This window comes from Pinus tabuliformis, chromosome 5_1 (genome assembly GCF_031772625.1).
Source record: "Pinus tabuliformis cultivar Carrire ecotype Pingquan chromosome 5_1, CPIR1, whole genome shotgun sequence".
NCBI classification, from domain to species: Eukaryota; Viridiplantae; Streptophyta; class Pinopsida; order Pinales; family Pinaceae; genus Pinus; species Pinus tabuliformis.
Window position 1 is genome coordinate 39,957,754 of NC_142305.1, and position 14,191 is coordinate 39,971,944.

Here is a 14,191-nt window from a genome sequence, read left to right on the forward strand (position 1 = left end):
TAGTCGGGAAGGAGGAACTGTTTAACTTAGTAAAACGCCTTTGTTTTTCCTGAAAATTGATATGCATATCCCTCTTGACCTAAGATAACATATTCCAGAACCTTGACGCTTCATTTCACACATAGTTTCTTATACACTCATTTTAGAGCCAAAATCCTCACTTTTCCCCACCTTTTTGCCCATAAAAGCTGAGTAAAGGTTGCTGCAGTATTTGGAGTGGGTTGATGAGTGTTTTTATTATGATATCTTAAACCCACTTTCCTGAAAAATTCGTTTTTCAAGCATGATTTACTGAGAAATCCATTTTCGGGATATTACGGAGGACTCTTTAAAAATCAACATCCTCTGCCAATAAAAAAACCATAGTGAGGGAGTGTTTTCTTGTGTCATTCAGATAAATTAGACAATAAATTACACACAAGTGCAAAGGAGGGAACACATCACAACCATGTGCCAAGGATGATAGACAATTTTAAAGCACCAATAAAATGGGAAGTGAAAAATGGAGGGAGCATGAGAAAATGTCACAATCAACCACATCAGATCGACACCATGGTCGTAACAGGAATTAAAATCCACTTAATTAATGCTAGAATGAGTAAGTTATAATGACAAAGATTGATTCCAAACAATGAATTTGACAGGAATGGATTCGGACAAGACATCTAATGGCCCAAATATGTGCACTAAGATAGTATACACTAGGATAACTAAATGTGACAATAGATCGAATCAGGTTTGACATATCTGAAATCATTTCGCAACATGGTAACAATTTATAAAATTTATAGAGGTAGTCCAATAAGTTCATTATGTCCAAGATAGGTGGAGAGCAGAGAACAACATAAGAAATATAGAATGATATGGAATAAGAGTTGCATAGTTAGAAATCAGTGGAAATTTCAAATGGTAGTGACCGAGAAAGGAGCATCAAAGAATAAGACCATAACTAAGACATCATGAACATTTGTAGACCTTGTGCAGTTTGTGGAGAGTCTAGTAAAAATTTCAGATTTGAATGATGTAGTGCATGGATACTTTTCAAAAGCATATGTACCACTAAGGAAGATGAGTGCAACCACAATTCTTAGAGTTCATGGGAGCATTTCACCTCACCAACAATAGAATGTTGTTATCAACAAGCAACATGAAGATGGATGAAGTTCAGCTGATTACAACATTCAGAAGGAGTCAAACCTGCATCTACGGAGAGGTGGCATGCAAATATTTATGGAAATGTTAGGTGCAACTAGGGCCAAGAAGAGGAGAACCTATACTTGCAGACTTAAGGGTAAGTGTCAGAAGGAAGAAAAGCGGAAGAAGTAGGAGTAGCACACCAAATTTTGAGCCAACGTCGAGATTGGGAGATAGACATATTGTGACGAGGCATGATGGAACAACATAAGGACTTAGTGGCTCAAGATGAGCCACAAGTGAGTGTTGGGGGCTTGTTGGAGCAACATTTGGAGGAAGGATTTTGGGAACCACGCAAAGGAGCACTATGTAGAAGGGGACTACACATAAGAGTTGGCTAAGGATCAACACGTGGAATGCAGGAAAGAAGGAAATCCATTAGGCTTATGCTGTGGGTTTTTGCCCATGGTTATAGTTATTGCCCATAGTAAAAGTAGGTTGTTTGTCAGTTTTGTGCCCTAATGTAAATCTATAAATAAATCAAGTCATGTTGCAATATAGGGTCATGTTTCATGTTAGAGACACATAGAAAGATATGCACACATAGATACTTGTGGGTTTTGGTGATGTTGTTGGATTTTCTGTAAGGATATTGTGCTATAACAGAGGATTTATGAAGATAGTGAGTGGTAATAGTTGGAATGTAATGCAAACTTTACAATATTAATAAAGATATGTTTTGGGATAATTTTTGTTTCTACACAATATGTTGAACTATTTTCACTTTATAGTTCTGTTGAACATATGTTGAACTATTTATGCATCATAGTTTTGTTGGACATAGTGGATTTACTGTGTAGATTAACAATATACTTAAAATTTCTATTCTTAATGTCTAAGTGCTAAATGTGGATTGATGATAAGTGTAGAATCGACATCTCCTTTATCACTACAAAATTGTTTTAGGTTCCTAAAGTACCTCATAGATGCCTTGAGTGAGACTTCACTTGCTCACAGCTGATGCTGAAAGGGCTAGTGTCTGAGGGTTTTTTTTTACTAATTCACTCCAAACACGGGTTTTCCCTCTGCATGTGCCAACACCTCATTAAACGTCAATGTCTTTATAATGTTTCCAAAGGATATTACTATGTTCTCCCATGAATCTGGCAAAGAACACAAAAGGGTCATACAACGATCCCCCTCACCTATCTTCACTCCAATTGAGGCCAAAAGGGTCACTATAGTATCAAGTGCATTTAGTTTTCGGTGACAGAATTACTATCACTTACTCAAAGGAAACATTTTTTCTATAGAAGATCTGTATAAACCAAGGAATTAATGTGATACAAATCCCCCAACTTCTTCCAAATCATTGTTGTAGTTTTTTTTTAAATGTTCAATAATATTGAATCAACCAAAGATAGTGTGATAAGGTTTCTCACCCTTTTCTTCAACACCACCCTTTATTCATTCTTCATGCTAGTTGGTTTAGTTTCAGATACTACAATCCATAGATTCGAGATCTCAATCTATGGGAAAATTTTCCATTTTGAGCTTCCATAGTTGAATGTTAATGCCATTAAACTTCTCCATTTTTAATCTAGACATGCTCACCATTTCCTTACAACAAGATTTTCTTTTGTACAAACTCCTAGTCAAACCAAGACTAGATCAAAAAACATTATCCCTAATACCTTAGATTTGAAGTGATTAGGCTCCAATACCAAATGAAAGGAAGTAGGGGTGTGGAATACACTACCTAAACTAATCAATGAAAGAAAAACATGCAAAAATTCAATAAACACAATTGCAATAATAAACAACACATGAGCATACAAGCACTAGATAATGATTTCTTGGGAAAACCCTTTTGAGAGAAAAACTCCACACTCTAAAGCATGATCAATGTGGTATTCAAAAGCTAAATGACTACAATAAATTAGAAAGCCTTCATACTCTAAATAAAAGTGTTCAACAATTGTATGAAGATTTTGGATACATTTCAGTAACATAACAATATGCTAAAATCACACTCTATTTTTCTCCAACCTTAGCACTCAATAAACAGGTATAACAAAACTATAAACCATTTATTTTTTCTAATTCTATATGTTGGAAACTGCCAACAATTAATTAGCGAATCACTACTATTAAACTTTCATTGTTTGTGAATGATTTACATTCATTTCATGCTATTATTCTACACTTATTTCTTGTTCCATTACAAAATTACAAGATGTATGACACACCTATTCCACCATGGTATTAACTATGATTCTTTCTCTTGATAAGATTTCAAATTTTGTTTGTAATTGTGTTAACTGAACCTTTTAGTTTAACAAAGCTAACTTTTTAATTCACATTATTTTTAAATTGTTGATTAATTCAGAAATAGAGACAACTTTCTCTTATATTTGCTTATAAATGTAGATAAATCATTTTTAATTTAAAAGCCTTTCAATTAATTCCCTGATATTTTAAAAATCAAAACTCCACAAATGAATATGAATGGTTAAATATGAATATTCCCAAAGGAACTCTCTAGAAATATTTGTCATGTGATTCTTTTAACAAGATTCCAAATCTAAAATCACAATCACCTAGGCGAGATTATTTGCAAATCAATTCCAAACACTAAAACTCTTGACAAAAATATTGGTAATAGATTTCACATTCACGGTGACAAAATTGTAAAATATGTGGTGTGGTGGTTGTGAAATATGGTTCACGTTGAAATTGTAAAATGTGTGGTGGTTGTGAAATATGGTTCTCTTATATTTACTTATAAACGAAGATAAATCATTTTTAATTTAAAGGCCTATCAATTAATTCCATGATATTTTAAAAATCAAAACTCCACAAATGAATAATATGAATATTCCCAAAGGAATTCTCTAGAAATATTTGTCATATGATTCTTTTAACAAGATTCCAAATCTAAAATCACAATCACCCGCGAGATTACTTGCAAATTAATTCCAAACGCTAAAACTCTTGACAAAAATATTGGTAATAGGTTTCACATTCCCGGTGACAAAATTGTAAAATGTGTGGTGTGGTGGTTGTGAAATATGGTTCACGTTGAAATTGTAAAACGTGTGGTGGTTGTGAAATATGGTTCACGTTGAAATTGTAAAATGTATGGTGTGGTGGTTGTGAAATATGAGGAACCATTGGCTCTAGGTTGTCTATCGTTTATCACAGACGTGGCCAGGGCAGTGACCCTGTAATCTTCAATCATCAATAAATAAAAGACGGGAGAGCGAGGATAATTTGGGTGGCTAATTGAAGCATAATCCTAGGCTTGGCCTTTTGATCCAAAAGATTCCTGCTTGGGCCCTTTATTCAGAACATTCAGAGCACAGCAATGGTAATGGCAATGGGAACAACAATACGAATGACGGGGAATGTTACAGAGTCAAAACTTCTTTTAAACGGGTATCTGGAATCCAGTATTAATTCACTGCCCAAACTTTCGACCCCAATTCGCAGGAGGGGTATGATGAGGATGCGTGCATTAGCAGACGACAATAAGGATCGCAAAGTTGTGTTTCCCCCTCGCTTGTGTACTCTCAGAGCTTTCGCTGATAGTGGAGATAATGTTATGAAACCCGAGCCCCAGCCCGACAGAATGCCGAGTTTCTTCAATTCTCTCGCCGCCAGTATCGACCATGCAGCCAAATTCAAAGACTGGGAAATTCTGTCGGGTCGTTTGGCAATGGTGAGAAAATCTTCTTGATATTCTGATTCGAATTTTCCGTCAAACTATTAGCATTCGCATGTTTGGATGCCCTCATGCTGTGAATTTCTCATGGATTTGCAGATTGTGTTTGCGGCAGCCATCAATGTGGAGCTATTGACGGGAAACTCTCTGTTTCACAAGATGGACATACAAAAGATCTGCGAGTTTGGGGGGATCTGCATGGCCTCCATTGTAGGCGCTGCTGGATTTGCATGGGCATCTTGTGCTAAAACAAGGGTTAGCGACGTCTTTTCTGACCGATGTAACAAATTTGTTGATACCGTCATCGATCAGTTAGTTGACGGACTTTTTTACGAAGAAGAGCTGGATTGACACAGCTTTAAGATTTAAATCGACACTGTACAGTGAGCATTATTTACTTGGAGAGAGGTAAAACAGAACACCATGTATTTATGTATACGAGGAATATTTACTTGGAGAGAGGTAAAACAGAACACCATGTATTTATGTATACGAGGAATTTTATGGCAATTTTTGTATATATATGTGTTTGTGTTTTGTAATGGGAGATTCAGCTGAAAACCCCATTTGGCTATTGTTGCATTGTTTAGAGAATGAATCTTTGTATATAAATTTTTGGATGGTTAAAAGGGATTACAGTATCTGAGGATAATTCCACACTCTTGAACCCTATGTTATCGAAAACCCGTTTTGGGGTTTTGTTCCCAGTGCCGTTCTCTTTCCTGTCCCGATCCCCCAACACACATATATATATATATATTTTGGAGATTGAGCTGAAGTTACCCATTTGGGCATTGTCACTTTTGGTATATAATTTTTGTTGGATGGTTGAAAGGCTTCAGGCTTCAGAATATTTTAGGTAAATCCAGTCTTGAACCCTACGTCGCCAGAAACCTGTTCGGGAATCCTGTTTTGGTTTAGGTTTCCAGTGCCATTTTCTTTCCCGTCCCCATCCCTGTCTTGAGAGTACATGGATACATTTTTGGTGGGAGCAGGATTGAAACTCCCGGGATGTTTCTTCTGGCACTCAGGTAGAACCATCGTGGGTTGCATTAATACATTTTTTTACTACTCAAACTACCCCTTTTTTGGGCCTAGAGAGAGGTCTATTTTCACTGAGGTATCTTACTTCCAGGATTCTCTTTTTTGGGGCCAGAGAGTGGTCTATTTTCACTGAGATATCTTACTTCCAGGATTCTCTGTTAGAGCCTGGAGACAGAACGTAAGGAGAAGCTAACCTCCTTAGACCACAGCCCACTTATATTACAGGGTGCGTTAATACATTTTTATTTAGTCACTCCTCTTTGTTTTTGTCTATAGTCGGGGTATATTTTATTATTTCCTACCTGGTCCAATGGATATATCACTCTGAGGACTCGCAGGTAGATGCCATACGCGCCATTTGCTGGGTATCCCAGGTAAACTCTCACTGATTTACAACTACAGCACAGCTCAGGGTACAATAATATATTACTAATCAATTTTATATGCATTATTTATAATATGCTTGGCAAGGGATGTCATGCCTTGTGGGCCCTTTCTGGCTTGTGGTTTGCTATCCATGTGATGTGAGTAATTTAAAGATATAACTTCAAACTTCAATGCATATGTCTATGATGGAATTTGGTTCGACATGAGTACTTCTTATCCCCAAAACTGTTGCGCACTGTTTTTCATTCCATTTCTGGGTCCGTTGTTTTCTGTTTCCTGTTTTTAATAACATAGCTTGAACCCTCCATTGTATCGTCTGTTGGGTCGTAGCAGATATAGATATATTCTTATCTCTCCTGTTTGAAGGTCAAGTCACAAATTGTAGCAGATGTAGATATATTCTTATGTATCCTGTTTGAAGGTCAAGTTACACACTCACAATTTGGATCTTTGCATGCCTGTATTAGCACATCTGCATCTGCACATGGTCTGATATATGTATGCTTCTGAAACTCTCATTTAGGAGGCAATTGGCATATTTGTGTGTTGCTCATGTACTTTTTTATATGCCAAGTTAATGCTTCTGCCTGTTGTCTTTCCAATCTCATTTCTACCCATTAACTGTGATTTATGAAGGAAGCAACTGCGTGCTTGAGTTGTAAAGTTTGAAATCTATGAGAAATCCATGCTGGATAGGATTGCTGGTTAATAAATACTTAGCACAGATACTCATGGGTTTTTTTGTTTGTTTGTCTTGTTTTACTTTTCCATACACCATAAGCATACACGTATAGATCTGTTCAACATGTTGCAGTTTGCAAGTTTTCAGAATATAACGGAGAAATCTGATGGAAAACCCATCAGAACCTCTTGTTGATCACTCGAGCTTTCACCCATTTCATTTATGATTTTATCTTGTAAATAAGTATCATAGAATTTCTACACAGTAATTTTGAAATAAAGTCAAGAGTACCAAAGTCTTTCCAATCTTATTTCTACCCATTAACTGTGATTTATGAACGAAGCAACGCGTGTTTGAGTTGTAAAGTTTGAAATTTATGAGAAATCCATGCTGGATAGGATTGCTTGTTAATAAATACTTACCACAGATACTCATGTTTTTTTTTTCTCTTTTTGTTTTACTTTTCCATACACCATAAGCATACACGTATACATTTGTTCAACATGTCGCAGTTTGCAAGTTTTCAGTATATAACGGGGAACTCTGATGGAAAACCCATTAGAACCTATTGTTGATCACTTGAGCTTTCACCCATTTCATTTTTGATTTTATCTTGTAAATAAGTATCATAGAATTTCTACACAGTAATTTTGAAATAAAGTCAAGAGTACCAAAGTCTTTCCAATCTTATTTCTATCCATTAACTGCGATTTATGAAGGAAGCAACTGCGTGCTTGAGTTGTAAAGTTTGAAATCTATGAGAAATCCATGCTGGATAAGATTGCTGGTTAATAAATACTTACCACAGATACTTATGGTTTTTTTTTCCTTCTTATTTTACTTTTTTATACACCATAAGCGTACACGTATACATTTGTTCAACATGTTGCAGTTTGCAAGCTTTCAGAATATAACGGAGAACTCTGATGGAAGACCCATCAGAACCTCTTGTTGATCACTCGGGCTTTCACCATTTCTTTTATGATTTTATTTTGTAAATAAGTATCATAGAATCTCTACACAGTAATTTTGAATTAAAGTCAAGAGTACCAAATTGAAAAATTGTAATGTACCTCCAAGTTTTGTATTAAACTAGATAGTATTATCTTAATATATGATCTTTATTGAAGACTACACTGTCCTTTTGGGATGTTTGTTGGAATCACTATTGCGTTACAACCAAACCCTCTGGTGTTAGTAAAATGATCTATCGCCAGAGTTAAGAGATTTTCAAGAGGCAGTTAAACACATGTCGTGAAACACATCGGGAGCAATGGATTATCCAATGCTCAGCAATCTCCCCTAGTGCAAGCTGGAGTGTTTTGAACTCGAGACCTTTGGCTCTGATACCACTTGTTAGAATCACAATTGCCATTACACCAAAACCTGCAGGTGTTAATAAACGGACGCATCGCCAGAGTTAAGAGATCCTCGAGAATCTGTTAAACACATATCGCGAAACACACAATTATCCAATGCCCAACAATGTTGTCTACCATTTGTGGGGTGGACTTTACTGGCTACTTTTGACATTCATGCCTTTGGTTGGACTTGTTCCTCTGGTCTGCCACTAAGCAGTAAGACAAAAGCGTTAACTTTTACTTAGAAGAGAAGTCGCCTTTTTAGATGTGCTGTTTTATTTCATCAGTGTGGCAACCTTTTGGGAATTGGGGTGGAGCACAATGTAGATCTTTTAAACGACAGCTGGGATTTCATTCAACAATATTTCTAAAGGAGTCCTGAACTGTATTATATAGTGAGATCATTCTTGAGAGGCCTCACTTCATTATTTTCTTTCAGTACAAACAAAGTGGAATTATTCTTTTGTATATTTTCAAGATTTTGATTTGAGGTTAATGAATACGAGTATAATGACGATTAGCGGCCACTTTCCATACTTATCGGCTGTTATGGCTGTTCAGGGGTAGAGAGAAATATAATACAAATAAGATAATTCTAATACATAAATATCACACTTCGAAGTGGAACGCCAGTCTTGCACATGGACGTTAAGAATGTTCGAGGAGATATTGGAACTCTTTGCATCATAGACCGTAACTGTTATGATGACTGTAGCTTGCATCAATGGCTATAATGTGTTAAGTAATTGAGATGATCTAGTTATAACTTTCCCAGCCCTTTTTGTAATAAGTGGCAGGATTCTGGAATCTGTTATCAACTAGAGAAATCTGTTTAATGGATTTATATATCGAAGTTACCTTTTTGCTTCTGTACTTGTACTTCAGCCTTGCAATACCTGTCTGGTTAGGTGAGGTTTGAGGAAAGTGTGTCCTTAGTCTTTAGCTGTTTTTCATAGTTCATTCAAGGTTTCACTTATTCTTCCAAGGGTTCAGAGCAAATTTCTGCTTTAGAAAATTGTTTTTGAAAATACGGTTTTACGTGACTGCCAATCTTTTGTTTAAGAACGGTAAAAGAGCTCAGAATGGCGATGAAAAGGATGAAGTTTTGATTTTTGATATTGCAGACACGAGTTATTTAGAATGCCGAGAAACGTCACTTTCCTGTCAACTATGACTCTTCACACTCTTGACTCTGGCTTTGCCTAACTTTTTGGATCTCCAGCTGGCCATTGAGGTTAATAAGTTACTAAGTATCTTTTCACATCATTGGGGCACGCTCTGTCATGATGCTTGTTTGCATATGATCAAATGACTCTTTTTAGGATTAAAGTGGTAAAACCTATTGTTATGCTTATCTTCAAAATGTCTGAAAAGTCTTCTGGGGTGTCAGGATTAGATTCTTAAGGAGGATCCTTACCTCTACTTTTCTCACCTGTTTTCTACAAATAGTTAGCCATCCTCAACTCATTTCTGACTCCTAAGGACTAATCGATTTTTAGCACTCTGTCAGAGCTTTTGATTACAACTATAACAACGTTTTTATCCGTTCTTTGGATCACTTTCTCTCCTATTCTCTGTGGTTTCCTTGAGATACCTTGTGGAGAGCCCTGCTTGCCCTTGCTTGGATTTTCTGTAGCTCGAAGGCTTTCTCCTGTGCCTTAGAGATTCATGGGTTTTCATGAGTGGTCACATCCATGCTAATGTGGAGTTAGGGCCTTGTGCCTCATCGAGTTTTCGTATTCTTTTTATTATTAGTTATATCTTTTGTATTTTGATAATATTCTGGTTCTAGAGTGGTTTACACTCTTATTTAGTGGCCACTAATTGGAATTTCTAGTCTCATTGAGGTAGCACCTGGCCATTTGTGGACATTATATAATTATCTTCTCTTTTTTTATCTTATCACAAATGTTCTATATGATTTGGGGGAGGAATAATGTATATTTCATATGTTTAAAGTATGTGGTTTCAAATATGTGGTTACATAATTTTGATGTAATAGACTGAATTTAAATATATACATACAAAATTAAGAATGAAGATAAGGAGTGAAGTTAGGATGAATATTTTATAAAGTCAATTTGAATGATTCATGGAGATATTATTAGAGATAGTTATAGAGACAATTGCACTGAACAGTTGAACTGCATATTTATTGTGGTTGCCTAGAGCTATATAAATGGACATATTGGACATATTATACAATAGAAACACACATGGGAATGGATTGATTGAAAATAATTTCTTTTTGGGAGATTTGTAGAGTGCAAACTCCTCGTAATGCTTGGTTGATATATTTATAAGGGTGTTTGCGATTATTTTTAATTTTATTTGAATTCCATTATAATTTATTATGTATTATTTCATGTGTTGTGTGTGAATGGAATTGTAAATGATGTTATCATGTGATTATGTCACTGTAAATGAGTGCATTACATCATAGAATGCATTAGACATGCATAACATATGTCACCAAAAATAGAGTAAATGAAAAATAGCAAAAATATAGGGTTACAAGGGTAATAGTGGGCATGTAATACGCCCCAACAAGAGGCTGGGGGTTTTATAGAGCATATGAGTCATGATGTCTCCATTCTCCTAGGTTTGGAAATGGTGGAACTTGGAAAAAAGTCTTGAATTGGGTTAGGGGGGATTTCTTGGGACACCTAGTGAAGTGCCACCCTTGGACTGAGTAAAGTCTTGGACTTGACACCATATTTTATAGTCCAAACCTCCCCATCGACAAGTTTCTTGTACCTTTGTTGTTTCCTAATGACCATCTTCAAGGAGCTATACTAGCTCATGAGATCACTCACCCTTTTATGTCCTTATGTAGTTCCTCATAATTATATGATTCTAGGTTGTCACTAGAATCAACCTTTAAGATCATGTCAATTCGATTGTATGTGGCATGGCCCTGGCATGGTGTGCCGTAGGTTGTCAATAACATCCCATGTGTTCATACATGTCAATAGGAATCCTTGGCTTGTGCCTGACAACAAGTACTACATGATGTAACCTATCAGACTACATCATGCCTTGTATATTATGTATTTTAGTTTTGGTTTGGTGTGCGATATGAGCACCTTTTATTTTTGCATGTAGGTTGAGTACGCTGATGTTTGGCACTTGATTGAGATATGTTAGCAAGATCCCCTTGGATTTTGATAGGTGCACCATGGTGAGACTGAGAGTTTACATACATTAATTATCTAACAATGTGAACATTTGTCACAATAATTGAACATCAATACAAATGCATGCACACCAAAACATTGATTTCAAATTACCTCCTTTGGAATCATAAGAGTGAGCCAAAATAGACATAGATAGTATCATATCCAAAAATCCAAAAAAAACTATAAAATACAAAGAGACCAAAAATTACAGGATCTTATTCTTACTCTATCCATCTTTTATTGCTTTCATTATGTGATTTAACTATGGGATTGGTTTTTCTATATAGTTTTTATAGGACAGGGTGGCATTTTTATAGTGACATCCACTGGATTTGAGGTATGCACTTTTGGTCTTATCATATAGGAATATGTCTTTCCCTACATTTCCTTTGCATTATTGATCATCTATGTTGCCATCATTGTGCCTTAGGTCCAATCCTGTTAGGTTGCGACATTAGCCCTTTTGTATTATATGTTGTAACTTGCATAATTCATGGACGCCATAGAATAACACCATCTTACTATTTTGGTATCCATGTTGTGACATTTCATAGGCCCAAGAATCCTCCCATAAACTTGCCATGACAGGGAATTAAACCCCATTTTGATCTGTTCTTCTAGATTTTGGCCATATTTTGAGGAAGATCTCGATCATTCTGATGTTACTTCATGGTTTCTAACACCTATTGCTACACTATTGTTTTCCCTAGCTTCACTTAATGTCATGTTGGATGGTGTTGTTATTGATGTCAACCCATGGAGTTGATTGGGTTTGACTATGACTAAAAATGCCAGTTATTGATGTCAAATGGTTAATGAAATCTTCATAGTAATTGTCAGATTACATCAAGATGACAACTATACTATTGAATGGTTGAAAACCCAAGTCTTAGGGTTTGGGTTCCATGGACTGTGGATGTACCCCGACTTTGTTGAGGGTTTTTGGTAGGTCAATTCATTGAGTTTGGGTCAGAGATCTATGTCATTAGATTCTCCTCGAAAAGATGTTTCTGTTGATATGTGGTATGCCTTGAGAGGCCTCCTGGTTTGAGAGAGATTCACAATTGAAGTTGGTGACCCAGTGTTTGGGCTAAAACCCTAGGGGAAGTGACATGCCACCTTATTCCCTTATGATTGTCAACATATGACAATAATTCTCATCGCAATCTCATTGTGTATAAGTTGAATAACTTCAAGAATCTAAGACAATAAACCAATCATTAACTTCACAACCATGTGAGACCATATACACTAAGCCAATCATTGATATTTAAATTTCTAATGGAATTGAAAATATTTCTAGGAAAGGTCCTTAAGACAAATATTAAATAAGGTTCTTAAAGGTTAATTATTATTATTGATTAATATTAATGAAATCATATTATTTTGGTAGAGTATTAAAATGATCATTCGCCTATAAGAATTTTTTTTAAATACATTAAAGGTCTACTTCATTCACTATAAGGGCAACAACTTCTTGACTTTGGTTGCAAGGCATAACTTTATTAAAATTAAAAATTATTTTAGAACTTCATAAAATCCTCACCGAATGATGCCCCTCCTTAGCCCACAAACATGTCTATAAAAGGACCTAACACCTTTCCATAAACATATTTCAATTTTGTTTTAATCTTGTGCTCTAAAACTTCTGGGAATCTCTTTGAACTTTCATCCTACCTGAAGTAGACCAACGAATATTTCAGAGGCAAATAGTACAATGAAGAGGTGAGTTGGTGTTTTTTTGTGTTCTTTTGTTTGAACGTGGTGGGCATTCCCTTAAAGTTCTTTTGACCCCTCTCCTAAAGCAACCACAGGGTTGTTCTCTACTACTTGTTGATGAAGTTCATCTTATTCAACATATGAAAAGATTGAGTATCTTAGGGAATTATGTTGATCACTGTATCATTTTTGTTTAAGACTAGTTGAGTATTCAAGGATCAACGAAGCTATATGACTCAATTCAACTTCCAAAAAGTTACTGATTGTTGGTTAACATTTTGTTCAAAGTCTATGCTCTGAAAGACCTAATCCACGATCTAAAAGACCTAATTCAAGTATGAGTTTGGTCACTGCATATAGATCAACAATATACCTTGTTTTGCTTTGAAGAAATCTTTCACCATGGCAGTATTACACTTGTGGCTAAGATCTGGAATATGTGTATGCATATTGGCTGTAGTGAAGTTTGAAGAAAGGCCTGCCAATCTATATATACGCGTTCTACAGTGAATAAGTTTATTCTTCAAGCAACAATCCTAAACTTTCATCATTTAAAGATTGATTTACGACAATGTGGTCTTTCCTATACAAGTAAAATATATATATATAGCAGCAATACATCTACTATACTATCATAGTGAAAAAGCATTTAATGACACTGTGTTTTCTCTTATAGTGAAAAGGCAGACCTACAACAAGATCTTGATAGCATTGCTTGACTTGCTAACTATAACTATAACAATGGCATAACTTGTCAACCGAAGCACACTAAAAATGTGAAATGACCTAACTATGAGTACCTTGTCTTTGACATTGACTTTACAATATTTACCGTATGACAATTGATGTTGCTTGTTACCCTAACATGACTTAGTGAACATTCTACGATGAAATGTTTGAGTTTGGGTTTGACTTAATACATTCACATGACCTTTTGACAAAATAACATTAGTGTATCGTG

The 14,191-nt window shown here is 35.7% G+C and overlaps 1 protein-coding gene across 1 annotated transcript; it reads left to right on the forward strand.

Annotated features, from left to right (window-relative positions):
- The first annotated feature begins 4,357 nt into the window (after positions 1–4,357).
- On the forward strand, positions 4,358–5,424 carry LOC149163373 (stress enhanced protein 2, chloroplastic-like). The gene is made up of 2 exons (XM_089430729.1): positions 4,358–4,855; positions 4,958–5,424. Exons 1-2 carry the CDS (start codon positions 4,502–4,504, stop codon positions 5,207–5,209), a joined length of 606 nt encoding a protein of 201 aa, XP_089286855.1. The 5' UTR covers positions 4,358–4,501; the 3' UTR covers positions 5,210–5,424.
- Positions 5,425–14,191: the final 8,767 nt, after the last annotated feature.

What these genes read in the sequence shown, in the direction of transcription:
- LOC149163373 (XM_089430729.1), top strand. Translation starts at nt 4,502, where the DNA reads ATGGTAATGGCAATGGGAACAACAATACGAATGACGGGGAATGTTACA. An exon ending in TGTCGGGTCGTTTGGCAATG is followed by an intron (nt 4,856 to 4,957) that starts GTGAGAAAATCT and finishes ATGGATTTGCAG; the next exon opens with ATTGTGTTTGCGGCAGCCAT.